The sequence below is a fragment of the Oncorhynchus mykiss genome, chromosome 18 (assembly GCF_013265735.2).
Source record: "Oncorhynchus mykiss isolate Arlee chromosome 18, USDA_OmykA_1.1, whole genome shotgun sequence".
NCBI classification, from domain to species: Eukaryota; Metazoa; Chordata; class Actinopteri; order Salmoniformes; family Salmonidae; genus Oncorhynchus; species Oncorhynchus mykiss.
In genome coordinates, this window is record NC_048582.1 from 6,558,899 (window position 1) to 6,573,898 (window position 15,000).

The window sequence follows — 15,000 nt, forward strand, 5'->3', positions numbered from 1 at the left end:
TGTGGTGACTTCCTACCGGCAGTCTGTTGCCACCGATCTTCTCAGTGGGTTGATGCTTTACAAGGAACGGCCTCCCACTGTGGTGACTTCCTACCGGCAGTCTGTTGCCACTGATCTTCTCAGTGGGTTGATGCTTTACAAGGAACGGCCTCCCACTGTGGTGACTTCCTACCGGCAGTCTGTTGCCACCGATCTTCTCAGTGGGTTGATGCTTTACAAGGAACGGCCTCCCACTGTGGTGACTTCCTACCGGCAGTCTGTTGCCACTGATCTTCTCAGTGGGTTGATGCTTTACAAGGAACGGCTTTGACAACTGCCATTTTGCACTTTAGTTGTTCACATTACAGTGATAAATGAACATTAAAAAAACATTCAGTAGGAAAATGAGCATCATAACATTTAAATAAGCTTTAATATGAAGAACAACATATTATAAATCTGTGATGTCATCTATCTCTTTGCTTGAGGAGCAGTAGAGAACCTGTGATGTCATCTGTCTCCTTACTTGAGGAGCAGTAGAGAACCTGTGATGTCATCGGTCTCCTTACTTGAGGAGCAGTAGAGACCTTGTGCCATGTGATGTCTTACCTGGAAACACCTGTTTAGATCTGTCTTTTAAGTAAATCAGGTGTTGAATGAGCTGGAGGATCCTTGTCAGTGTATTTTGAATGAATATACTGAATTACATTTAAAGCGTATGAAATTCAGTACACTTTTAATGTGTGTTTCAGTGTAATAATAGTGAACATATAGTCTATTAAAAGACTGAAAAAAGTTTCAGTGTAATTATAGTGTGTGTATAGTATACTTCAGATATACTACACAAGTACATCTCGTATTTGAAGTATATTTAAGAATACTTTTTCCCTGCTTTGGTCTAAATGAGTGATGTCAGCAGGCTGAACAGTGATTACTAACACACCACTAACCTCCTCACAGAGGAACGCTGACCTCCTCACGGAGGACCACTAACCTCCTCACGGAGGTTCACTAACCTCCTCACGGAGGTTCACTAACCTCCTCACGGAGGACCGCTGACCACCTCACAGAGGACCGCTGACACCTCACAGAGGACCACTAACCTCATCACGGATGGACCGCTGACCTCCTCACGGAGGACCGCTGACCTCCTCACGGGGGATCACTAACCTCCTCACAGAGGACCACTAACCTCCTCACACACTGACCTCCTCACAGAGGACCGCTAACCTCCTCACGGAGGAACGCAGACCTCCTCACAGAGGACCACTGACCTCCTCACGGGGGATCACTAACCTCCTCACAGAGGACCACTAACCTCCTCACACACTGACCTCCTCACAGAGGACCGCTAACCTCCTCACAGAGGACCCCTAACCTCCTCACGGAGGACCCCTGACCACCTCACAGAGGACCGCTGACCACCTCACAGAGGACCGCTGACCTCCTCACAGAGGACCACTAACCTCATCACGGATGGAACGCTGACCTCCTCACGGAGGACCCCTGACCTCCTCACGGAGAACCGCTGACCTCCTCACAGAGGACCACTGACCTCCTCACGGGGGATCACTAACCTGGTCCTCACAGAGGACCACTAACCTCCTCACACACTGACCTCCTCACAGAGGACCGCTAACCACCTCACGGAGGAACGCAGACCTCCTCACAGAGGACCACTGACCTCCTCACGGGGGATCACTAACCTCCTCACAGAGGACCACTAACCTCCTCACACACTGACCTCCTCACAGAGGACCGCTAACCTCCTCACAGAGGACCCCTAACCTCCTCACGGAGGACCCCTGACCTCCTCACGGAGGACCCCATACCACCTCACAGAGGACCCCTGACCACCTCACGGAGGACCACTGACCTCCTCACAGAGGACCCCTGACCTCTCAGAGGACCACTAACCTATTCCTATTCTCTTTCCTTATGTTAAGTGTGTGTTAGTCATTCTGTGTGTGTGTGTGTGTGTGTGTGTTCCTATTCTCTTTCCTTATGTTCAGTGTGTGTGTGTGTGTGTGTGTGTGTGTGTGTGTGTGTGTGTGTGTGTGTGTGTGTGTGTGTGTGTGTGTGTGTGTGTGCCTATTCTCTTTCATTATGTTAAGTGTGTGTTAGTCATGCTGTGTGTGTGTGTGTTAGTCATGCTGTGTGTGTGTGTGTGTGTGTTAGTCATGCTGTGTGTGTGTGTTCCTATTCTCTTTCATTATGTTAAGTGTGTGTTAGTCATGCTGTGTGTGTGTGTGTGTTAGTCATGCTGTGTGTGTGTGTGTGTGTGTGTGTTAGTCATGCTGTGTGTGTGCTGGTGGGAGGTTAAAGTGGTCATGTGATGTGTCCCTTGGTGGGCAGCAGTATCTCTCAGAGACTAACAGCAACACAATCCCTACTCAATGACTCAATTCAATTCAAGGGCTTTATTGGCATGGGAAACATGTGTTAACATTGCCAAAGCAAGTGAGGTAGATAATATATAAAGTGAAATAAACAATAAAAATTAACAGTAAACATTACACATACAGAGGTTTCAAAACAATAAAGACATTACAAATGTCATATTACATATATACAGTGTTTTTAACAATGTACAAATAGTTAAAGGACACAAGATAAAATAAATAAGCATAAATATGGGTTGTATTTACAATGGTGTGTGTTCTTCACTGGTTGCCCTTTTCTCGTGGCAACAGGTCACAAATCTTGCTGCTGTGATGTCACACTGTGGAATTTCACCCAGTAGATATGAGAGTTTATCAACATTGGATTTGTGTTCGAATTCTTTGTGGATCTGTGTAATCTGTAATCTCTCTCTCTCTCTCTCTTTCTGTGTGTGTCTCTCTCTCTCTCTCTCGCTCTCTCTTTCTGTGTGTCTCTCTCTCTCTCTCTCTCTCTCTCTCTCTCTCTCCCTCTCTCCCCCCTCTCTCTCTCCCTCTCTCCCTCTCTCCCCTCTCTCTCTCTCTCTCTCTCTCTCTCTCTCTCTCTCTCTCTCTGATTCTCTCTCTCTCCCCCCCTCCCTCTCTCTCTCTCAGGACCCTGTGTATGGTAAAGGAAAGTTGGCTGAGATACAAGGCCTTATTCTGGGTATGCTGGAGACCTTCAACTATGAACAGGTAACTGTGTGTGTGTCTGTTGTTAACTTACAGAAGGGTGTGTGTGTGTCTCGTTAACTTACAGAAGGGTGTGTGTGTGAGAGAGACGACTGAAGCTAAACCCTAGTGGGGCTTGGTGTTAATTGCAGCGTGTGTTTCCAGACGCCTCTCTACTCACACTCAGTGTTGATTAGTCTGTATCCTGCTCATACAAGGTGTCCGTGTGTGTCTTTGTGTGTGTCTTTGCGTGTGTCTTTGCGTGTGCGTCAGACTCTCTGTTGATAGTGTGTGTCTTTGTGTGTGTCTTTGTGTGTGTCTTTGTGTGTGTGTGTGTGTGTGCGTCAGACTCTCTGTTGATAGTGTGTGTCCTGCCCAGATGGAGCTGGATTAATTAACACTTGTTAAGGCTCCAGATTCATCAGCCCCTCTCTCCCATGTCAGATTATTTAGTGTAGTGTGTGTGTGTGTAGGTAGTGTGTGTGTAGGTAGGGTTTGTGTGTGTGTGTGTGTTGGTAGTGTGTGTGTGTAGGCAGTGTGTGTGTCTGTACTGGTGCAGTGCAGTGTCTCCTGGAGCCAAGCTGTAGCTCAGTCTTAGCACACATCTACACTACCGTTCAACAGTTTGGTGTCACTTAGAAATGTCCTTGTTTTTGAAAGAAAGCACTTTTTTTGCCCATCAAATTGATCAGAAATACAGTGTAGACATTGTTAATGTTGTAAATTACTATTGTAGCTGGAAACGGCAGATTTTTAATAGAATATCTACATAGGTGTGCAGAGGCCCATTATCAGCAACCATCACTCCTGTGTTCCAATAGCACGTTGTGTTAGCTAATCCAAGTTTATAATTTTAAAATGCTAATTGATCATTAGAAAACCCCTTTGCAATTATGTTAGCACAGCTGAAAACAGTTGTTCTGATTTAAAGAAGCAATAAAACTGGCCTTTAGACTAGTTGAGTTTTTATTACAGGTTACAGGTTTGATTATTACAGGTTCAAACTGTCCGACTGGCCAATAAAAAGCCATGTCTCAGACTGGCCAATAAAAAGCCATGTCTCAGACTGGCCAATAAAAAGCCTTATCTTAGACTGGCCAATAAAAAGCCATATCTCAGACTGGCCAATAAAAAGCCATGTCTCAGACTGGCCAATAAAAAGCCATGTCTCAGACTGGCCAATAAAAAGCCATGTCTCAGACTGGCCAATAAAAGCCTTATCTTAGACTGGCCAATAAAAAGCCATATCTCAGACTGGCCAATAAAAAGCCATATCTCAGACTGGCCAATAAAAAGCCTTGTCTCAGACTGGCCAATAAAAAGCCATATCTCAGACTGGCCAATAAAAAGCCATATCTCAGACTGGCCAATAAAAAGCCTTGTCTCAGACTGGCCAATAAAAAGCCATATCTCAGACTGGCCAATAAAAAGCCATGTCTCAGACTGGCCAATAAAAAGGAAAGATTAAGAGGCAAAAGAACACAGACACTGGAGAGAGGAACTCTGCCTAGAATGGACCAAATATGTGCTTTTCTTTCTAAAACATATTTCTGAGTGACCCCAAACTTTTGAATAGTAGTGTATATATGCACCAAGAGTGTGTAAGGCTGTCATCAAGGCAAAGGGTGGCTACTTTGAAGAATCTCAAATATAAAATATATTTAGATTTGTTTAACACTTTTTGGGTTACTACATGATTCCATTTGTGTTATTTCATAGTTTTGATGTCTTCACTATTATTCTACAATGTAGAAAATAGTCAAAATAAAGAAAAACCCTTGAATGAGTGGGTGTGTCCAAACGTTTGACTGGTACTGAACAGATGTACGGTTGTTCAGATACACACACACACACACACACACACACACACACCACAACTACACAGTCTGCCAGAGAGCTGATGAAACGATGTGAAACAAGTAGCACACACACGTTTCTCTCCAGCTCACTCAGGCAGAACTGGTTGAATTCACAGAGGGATGAAATGCCTGACTTTGCCTCTGAGGCTAAAGCTACTTTCCCCCCATATCTCTCCTCTTCTTGAGTCCCATATGGCACCCTATTCCCTTTATAGTGCACTAGTGAAATGTAGTTCACTACAGTACATAGGGACAAGCGTTCCTTAGACCTTTTTCCTCTCCCTCCCCTCTTCTCTCTTTTACTCTTTCCCTCCTCTCTCTCTCCTCTCCCTCTCCTCTTCCCTCTTTTCCTTTCCCTCCTCTCTCTCTCCTCTCCCTCCCCTCTTTTCCTCTTTCCCTCCTCTCTCCCTCCTCTCTCTCTCCGCTCCCTCATCTTTTTCTCCTCTCTCCCTCATCTCTCTCCTCTCCTCGCTCCCTTCTCTTTCTCTCCTTCCTCTCTCTCTACTCTCTCTCCTCTCTCTCTACTCTCCCTCCTCTCTCTCTACTCTCCCTCCTCTCTCTCTACTCTCCCTCCTCTCTCTCTACTCTCCCTCCTCTCTCTCCTCTCTCTCCCTCCTCTCTCCTCTCTCTCCCTCCTCTCTCTCTCCTCTTCCCTCTTTTCCTCTTTCCCTCCTCTCTCTCTCCTCTCCCTCCCCTCTCCCCCTCTTTCCCTCCGCTCTCTCTCCGCTCCCTCATCTTTTTCTCCTCTCTCCCTCATCTCTCTCCTCTCCTCTCTCCCTTCTCTTTCTCTCCTTCCTCTCTCTCCTCTCTCTCCTCTCTCTCTACTCTCCCTCCTCTCTCTCTACTCTCCCTCCTCTCTCTCTACTCTCCCTCCTCTCTCTCCTCTCTCTCTACTCTCCCTCTGTTTCCTCTCTCTACTCTCCCTCCTCTCTCTCTCTCCGCTCCCTCATCTTTTTCTCCTCTCTCCCTCATCTCTCTCCTCTCTCCTCTCTCTCCTCTCTCTACTCTCCCTCCTCTCTCTACTCTCCCTCCTCTCTGCTCTCCTCTGCTCTCATCTCCCTTTTACTCTTTCCTCTTCTCCTTTTCCTCTCCTTTCTTCCTCTCCTCATTCTTTTCCTGTCCTCTCTCCTCTTTCCTCTCCTCTCCATCTTTTCCTATTTCCTCTCCTCCCTATTTTTCTCTCTCTCCTCCCTACTCCCTCCCCCCTTCCTTTCCTCCAGTCTTCTCTGACATGAAATGACAGGACAGTCCATAGGAGGATAAGTGAATAGCTCTCAGCTTCCCAAATGGCAGTGAAATAGAGCTGTGTGAAGTTGAGTGGTACTGTGTCCATGCCAGGCCTCCTCTCTCCCTCCCTGAGGCCTCCACTACTATTTAACATGCTGAGAGAGTAGAGGATGACTGGTGGGTTGTACAGTACTATTTAACATGAGAGACTAGAGGATGACTGGTGGGTTGTACAGTACTATTTAGCATGAGAGACTAGAGAGGATGACTGGTGGGTTGTACAGTACTATTTAACATGAGAGACTAGAGAGGATGACTGGTGGGTTGTACAGTACTATTTAACATGAGAGACTAGAGAGGATGACTGGTGGGTTGTACAGTACTATTTAACATGAGAGACTAGAGAGGATGACTGGTGGGTTGTACAGTACTATTTAACATGAGACTAGAGAGGATGACTGGTGGGTTGTACAGTACTATTTAACATGAGACTAGAGAGGATGACTGGTGGGTTGTACAGTACTATTTAACATGAGAGACTAGAGAGGATGACTGGTGGGTTGTACAGTACTATTTAACATGAGACTAGAGAGGATGACTGGTGGGTTGTACAGTACTATTTAACATGAGAGACTAGAGAGGATGACTGGTGGGTTGTACAGTACTATTTAACATGAGAGACTAGAGGATGACTGGTGGGTTGTACAGTACTATTTAACATGAGAGACTAGAGAGGATTACTGGTGGGTTGTACAGAACTATTTAACATGAGAGACTAGAGGATGACTGGTGGGTTGTACAGTACTATTTAACATGAGACTAGAGAGGATGACTGGTGGGTTGTACAGTACTATTTAACATGAGACTAGAGAGGATGACTGGTGGGTTGTACAGTACTATTTAACATGAGACTAGAGGATGACTGGTGGGTTGTACAGTACTATTTAACATGAGACTAGAGAGGATGACTGGTGGGTTGTACAGTACTATTTAACATGAGAGACTAGAGGATGACTGGTGGGTTGTACAGTACTATTTAACATGAGAGACTAGAGGATGACTAGTGGGTTGTACAGTACTATTTAACATGAGAGACTAGAGAGGATGACTGGTGGGTTGTACAGTACTATTTAACATGAGAGACTAGAGAGGATGACTGGTGGGTTGTACAGAACTATTTAACATGAGAGACTAGAGGATGACTGGTGGGTTGTACAGTACTATTTAACATGAGAGACTAGAGGATGACTGGTGGGTTGTACAGTACTAATTAACATGAGAGACTAGAGAGGATGACTGGTGGGTTGTACAGTACTATTTAACATGAGAGACTAGAGGATGACTGGTGGGTTGTACAGTACTATTTAACATGAGAGACTAGAGGATGACTGGTGGGTTGTACAGTACTATGTAACATGCGAGACTAGAGAGGATGACTGGTGGGTTGTACAGTACTATTTAACATGAGAGACTAGAGAGGATGACTGGTGGGTTGTACAGTACTATTTAACATGAGAGACTAGAGGATGACTGGTGGGTTGTACAGTACTATTTAACATGAGAGAGTAGAGGATGACTGGTGGGTTGTATAGTACTATTTAACATGAGAGACTAGAGAGGATGACTGGTGGGTTGTACAGTACTATGTAACATGCGAGACTAGAGAGGATGACTGGTGGGTTGTACAGTACTATTTAACATGAGAGACTAGAGAGGATGACTGGTGGGTTGTACAGTACTATTTAACATGAGAGACTAGAGGATGACTGGTGGGTTGTACAGTACTATTTAACATGAGAGACTAGAGAGGATGACTGGTGGGTTGTACAGTACTATTTAACATGAGACTAGAGAGGATGACTGGTGGGTTGTACAGTACTATTTAACATGAGAGACTAGAGGATGACTGGTGGGTTGTACAGTACTATTTAACATGAGACTAGAGAGGATGACTGGTGGGTTGTACAGTACTATTTAACATGAGACTAGAGAGGATGACTGGTGGGTTGTACAGTACTATTTAACATGAGAGACTAGAGAGGATGACTGGTGGGTTGTACAGTACTATTTAACATGAGAGACTAGAGAGGATGACTGGTGGGTTGTACAGTACTATTTAACATGAGAGACTAGAGAGGATGACTGGTGGGTTGTACAGTACTATTTAACATGCTGAGAGACTAGAGAGGATGACTGGTGGGTTGTACAGTAATATTTAACATGAGACTAGAGAGGATGACTGGTGGGTTGTACAGTACTATTTAACATGAGAGACTAGAGGATGACTGGTGGGTTGTACAGTACTATTTAACATGAGACTAGAGAGGATGACTGGTGTGTTGTACAGTAATATTTAACATGAGACTAGAGAGGATGACTGGTGGGTTGTACAGTACTATTTAACATGAGAGACTAGAGGATGACTGGTGGGTTGTATAGTACTATTTAACATGAGAGACTAGAGAGGATGACTGGTGGGTTGTACAGTACTATTTAACATGAGAGACTAGAGAGGATGACTGGTGGGTTGTACAGTACTATTTAACATGAGAGACTAGAGGATGACTGGTGGGTTGTACAGTACTATTTAACATGAGAGACTAGAGAGGATGACTGGTGGGTTGTACAGTACTATTTAACATGAGAGAGTAGAGGATGACTGGTGGGTTGTACAGTACTATTTAACATGAGAGACTAGAGGATGACTGGTGGGTTGTATAGTACTATTTAACATGAGAGACTAGAGAGGATGACTGGTGGGTTGTACAGTACTATTTAACATGAGACTAGAGAGGATGACTGGTGGGTTGTACAGTACTATTTAACATGAGACTAGAGAGGATGACTGGTGGGTTGTACAGTACTATTTAACATGAGACTAGAGAGGATGACTGGTGGGTTGTACAGTACTATTTAACATGAGACTAGAGAGGATGACTGGTGGGTTGTACAGTACTATTTAACATGAGACTAGAGGATGACTGGTGGGTTGTACAGTACTATTTAACATGAGAGACTAGAGGATGACTGGTGGGTTGTATAGTACTATTTAACATGAGAGACTAGAGAGGATGACTGGTGGGTTGTACAGTACTATTTAACATGAGAGACTAGAGAGGATGACTGGTGGGTTGTACAGTACTATTTAACATGAGAGACTAGAGAGGATGACTGGTGGGTTGTACAGTACTATTTAACATGAGACTAGAGAGGATGACTGGTGGGTTGTACAGTACTATTTAACATGAGAGACTAGAGGATGACTGGTGGGTTGTACAGTACTATTTAACATGAGAGACTAGAGGATGACTGGTGGGTTGTACAGTACTATTTAACATGAGACTAGAGAGGATGACTGGTGGGTTGTACAGTACTATTTAACATGAGAGACTAGAGGATGACTGGTGGGTTGTACAGTACTATTTAACATGAGAGACTAGAGAGGATGACTGGTGGGTTGTACAGTACTATTTAACATGAGAGACTAGAGAGGATGACTGGTGGGTTGTACAGTACTATTTAACATGAGAGACTAGAGGATGACTGGTGGGTTGTATAGTACTATTTAACATGAGAGACTAGAGAGGATGACTTGTGGGTTGTACAGTACTATTTAACATGAGAGACTAGAGAGGATGACTGGTGGGTTGTACAGTACTATTTAACATGATAGACTAGAGAGGATGACTGGTGGGTTGTACAGTACTATTTAACATGAGACTAGAGAGGATGACTGGTGGGTTGTACAGTACTATTTAACATGAGACTAGAGAGGATGACTGGTGGGTTGTACAGTACTATTTAACATGAGACTAGAGAGGATGACTGGTGGGTTGTACAGTACTATTTAACATGAGAGACTAGAGGATGACTGGTGGGTTGTACAGTACTATTTAACATGAGAGACTAGAGAGGATGACTGGTGGGTTGTACAGTACTATTTAACATGAGAGACTAGAGAGGATGACTGGTGGGTTGTACAGTACTATTTAACATGAGAGACTAGAGGATGACTGGTGGGTTGTACAGTACTATTTAACATTAGAGACTAGAGGATGACTGGTGGGTTGTACAGTACTATTTAACATGAGAGACTAGAGGATGACTGGTGGGTTGTACAGTACTATTTAACATGAGAGACTAGAGGATGACTGGTGGGTTGTACAGTACTATTTAACATGAGAGACTAGAGAGGATGACTGGTGGGTTGTACAGTACTATTTAACATGCTGAGAGACTAGAGAGGATGACTGAGATTTTGTGTGAATGTTTGATTCTGTGAGAAATTATTTCCAGGGGAGGAGAACAGTAAATCTAGCTGGTCTCTTTCAAACATTTGTCCAGAGCACAAACTGATCTGGGACCAGGATACAGTAAATAAAATGGTTCTCTCCCCTCCCCCAGACGTTACTGGAGACGACCACCAGTCTGTTGAACCATGACCTCCACTGGTCCCTGTCTCACCTGCGAGCGGCGGTCAGCAGGGGGCTCCACCCCCGTCAGGACCACTGTAACATCTGCCTGCAGCAGTACAGGAGACGTCAGGACAGCCCAGATGACATCATCATATTCAGGTCATCACCGCAACACTCACATCCACGTGGGGTTCTCTACCACCGCTGTCATGACATCATCATATTCAGGTCATCACCGCAACACTCACATCCACGTGGGGTTCTCTACCACCGCTGTCATGACATCATCATATTCAGGTCATCACCGCAACACTCACATCCACGTGGGGTTCTCTACCACCGCTGTCATGACATCATCATATTCAGGTCATCACCACAACACTCTCAGTACAATGTTCTGATAGAGGATGAAAGGTGTCAGATCTGTTTACAGTACAATGTTCTGATAGAGGATGAATGGTGTCAGATCTGTTTACAGTACAATGTTCTGATAGAGGATGAATGGTGTCAGATCTGTTTACAGTACGATGTTCTGATAAAGGATGAATGGTGTCAGATATTTTTACAGTACAATGTTGTGATGGAGGATGAATGGTGTCAGATCTGTTTACAGTGCAATGTTCTGATAGAGGAGGAATGGTGTCAGATATTTTTACAGTACAATGTTCTGATGGAGGATGAATGGTGTCAGATCTGTTTACAGTACAATGTTCTGATAGAGAATGAATGGTGTCAGATCTGTTTACAGTACAATGTTCTGATAGAGGAGGAATGGTGTCAGATCTGTTTACAGTACAATGTTCTGAACCTGTCACCTCACTGAACATTTCCCAGGCTGGTGCTGTAGTGGAGGCTCTACACACGGTAATGCTGTTAACACCTTGTGTGTGTGTGTGTGTGTAGCTGCGGCCACCTGTACCACTGCCAGTGTCTGCAGAGGAAGGGGAGTGGCCACGCGGAGCCCAGGTTGCTGCAGGTCTGGAGCTGCTACAAGTGTATCTCCTCACAGAGAGGGAGGGGCGGGGACAGGGTCACCACGGAGACCGGGAGGGGGCGAAGCACCTCCCTCGCACAGGTCAGTCAGTGACATCACACAGAATATGACCTCAGACCTGTTAATGGGGTTGGTTGGTTGGTTGTGTGTCATTTTATAGTAGCTGCTCGTGAGAGGGGAGAGACAGGCTATGTGCACACTGCCCACAAAATGAGGTGGAAACTGAGCTGCACTTCCTGACCTGCTGCCAAATCTATGACCATATTAGAGACACATATTTCCCTCAGATTACACAGAGCCACAAAGAATTAGAAAACAAACCCAATTTTGGTAAAGTCAGAAGTTTTACATACAATCAATTAGTATTTGGTAGCATTGCCTTTAACTTGTTATGGCTGCAATCCCGATATCGGGATAAGTGTCATCAACGACCGCTGAAAAGCATAGCGCTACATACAATAAATATGACTATAAATATTACTATTCATGAAATCACAAGTGCAATATAGGAAAACACAGTTTAGCCTTTTGTTAATCCACCTGTCGTCTCAGATTTTGAAATGATGCTTTACGGCAAAAGCAATCCAAGCGTTTGTGTAAGTTTATCGATCGCACGACAAAACATTAAGTACACTTAGCGTCAGGTAGCTCGGTCACGAAAATCAGAAAAGCAATCAAATTAATAGTTTACCTTTGATGATCTTCGTATGTTTTCACTCACGAGACTCCCAGTTACACAACAAATGTTCCTTTTGTTCCATAAAGATTATTTTTGAGATCCACAATAGCCCCGTTTGTTTGTCGCGTTATGTTCAGAAATCCACAGGAAAGAGCGGTCACGACAACGCAGACGAAAATTCCAAATAGTTTCCATAATGTCCACAGAAACATGTCAAACGTTTTTTATAATCAATCCTCAGGTTGTTTTTAAAATATATAATTGATATAATATCAACCGCACATGTCTTTCACAGTAGGAGAGGGGAAAACAATGGCTGTCCAAATTCTGTTGCGCGAGCAAAAGTTATGTGACCACTTGACGCCATGTTATCGTTCTGGCTCATTTTTCAAAATAAAAGCCTGAACCTATGTCTGAAGACTGTTGACACCTTGAGAAAGCGATAGGAAAAGGAATCTGGTTCATATCCCTTTAAATCCAGCAAAGGGAGGCTATGGAACATGGAGTTTTCAAAATAGAAGCCACTTCCTGTTTTGATTTTCCTCAGGGTTTCACCTGCAAAATCAGTTCTGTTATACTCACAGACCATATTTTGACAGTTTTGGAAACTTTAGATTGTTTTCTATCCAATACTAATAATAATATGTATATATTAGCAAATGAGACTGAGGAGCTGGCCGTTTACAATGGGCACTTTTTCATCCAAGCTACTCAATACTGCCCCTGCTGCCATAAAAAAAAAAATTTTTAAACTTGGGTCAAACGCTTCAGGTAGCCTTCCACAAGCTTCCCACAATAAGTTGGGTGAATGTTGGCCCTTCCTCCTGACAGAGCTGGTGTAACTGAGTCAGGTTTGTAGGCCTCCTTTTTGTAGGACCACGCTTTTTCAGTTCTGCCAACAAATTTTCTATAGGATTGAGGTCAGGGCTTTGTGATGGCCACTCCAATACTTTGACTTTGTTGTCCTTAAGCCATTTTGCCACAACTTTGGAAGTATGCTTGGGGTCATTGTCCATTTGGAATACCCATTTGTGACCAAGCTTTAACTTCCTGACTGATGTCTTGAGATGTTGCTTCAATATATCCACATAATGTTCCTCCCTCATGATGCCATCTATTTTGTGAAGTGCACCTGGCCCTCCTGCAGCAAAGCACCGTGCTTCACGGTTGGGATGGTGTTCTTCAGCTTGCAAGCCTCCACCTTTCCTCCAAACATAACGATGGTCATTACGGCCAAACAGTTATATTTTTGTTTCATCAGACCAGAGGACATTTCTCCAAAAAGTACGATCTTTGTCCCCATGTGCAGTTGCAAACCGTAGTCTGGCATTTTTATGGCGGTTTTGGAGCAGTGGCTTCTTCCTTGCTGAGCGACCTTTCAGGTTATGTCGATATAAGACTCGTTTTACTGTGGATACAGATACTTTTCCTCCAGCATCTTCACAGGGTCCTTTGCTGTTGTTCTGGGATTGATTTGCACTTTTCACAACAAAGTATGTTCATCTCTAGGAGACAGAACACGTCTCCTTCCTGAGTGGTATGACGGCTGCGTGGTCCCATGGTGTTTGTACTTACATGCTATTGTTTGTACAGATGTACGTGGTACCTTCAGGCGTTTGGAAATTGCTCCCAAGGATGAACCAGACTTGTGGAGGTCCACAATTTATTTTCTGAGGTCTTGGCTGATTGCTTTTGATTTCCCCATGGTGTCAAGCAAAGAGGCACTGAGTTTGAAGGTAGGCCTTGAAATACATCCACAGGTACACCCCCAATTGACTCAAATGATGCCTATCAGAAGCTTCTAAAGCCATGACATCGTTTTCTGGAATTTTCCAAGCTGTTTAAAGGCACAGTCAACTTAGTGTATGTAAACTTCTGACCCACTGGAATTGTGATGCAGTGAATTATAAGTTAAATAATCTGTCTGTAAACAAGTTGAAGTTGAAGAGTGGTTGAAAAACGAGTTTTAATGACTCCAACCTAAGTGTATGTAAACTTCTGACTTCAACTGTAACCTTTAGAGAAGCAACACACAACTAGACAACTGTCCTGCTAGATAACCTTTAGAGAAGCAACACACAACTAGACAACTGTCCTGCTAGATAACCTTTAGAGAAGCAACACACAACTAGACAACTGTCCCGCTAGATAACCTTTAGAGAAGCAACACACAACTAGACAACTGTCCCGCTAGATAACCGTTAGAGAAGCGACACACAACTAGACAACTGTCCTGCTAGATAACCTTTAGAGAAGCAACACACAGAGCTCTCTTCCTCTCTCCATCTTTCTGTCACTTCATTCTGTTTTCTGATGGTCACCTCTCTTGTTGTTTTAGACCAACGTGATGTCCAGGGAAGCAGGGGAAGATGGGAAAAAGGTAAGGACTGTTGTGGGTAACCTCTCATAGGTAGCATCCAGACAGCCCATCTGTCTGTCTTACACTCTCTCTCTCTCTCTCTCTCTGTCTGTCTGTTTCTCTCAATTTAAATTCAATTTAAGGGTTTTATTGTCATGGGAAACATGTTTACATTGCCTGTAGCAAGTGAAGTAGATAATAAACAAAAGTGAAATATAAACAATACAAAAATCTCTTGTCTTTCTCTCTCTCTCCTCTCTCGCTTACTCTCTCCTTTCTCTCTCTCTCTCTCTCTCTCTCTCCTCTCTCGCTTACTCTCTCCTTTCTCTCTCTCTCTCTCTCTCTCCTCTCTCGCTTACTCTCTCCTTTCTCTCTCTCTCTCTCTCTCTCTCTGTCTCT

At 44.0% G+C, this 15,000-nt stretch overlaps 1 protein-coding gene across 7 annotated transcripts in view; it reads left to right on the forward strand.

Moving 5' to 3' along the window:
• Positions 1 to 14,710, forward strand: part of LOC110514219 (vacuolar protein sorting-associated protein 8 homolog) — an 80,206-nt gene extending 65,496 nt beyond the window's left edge. For all 7 annotated transcript variants that reach the window (XM_036951489.1, XM_036951494.1, XM_036951491.1 and 4 more), the window contains 4 exons: positions 3,012 to 3,092; positions 10,559 to 10,728; positions 11,473 to 11,644; positions 14,581 to 14,710. In XM_036951489.1, coding sequence (XP_036807384.1) covers positions 3,012 to 3,092; positions 10,559 to 10,728; positions 11,473 to 11,644; positions 14,581 to 14,652 — 495 coding nt within the window. In that variant the 3' untranslated portion in view covers positions 14,653 to 14,710. The remainder of the gene's footprint in view (positions 1 to 3,011; positions 3,093 to 10,558; positions 10,729 to 11,472; positions 11,645 to 14,580) is intronic.
• The last annotated feature ends 290 nt before the right edge of the window (positions 14,711 to 15,000 follow it).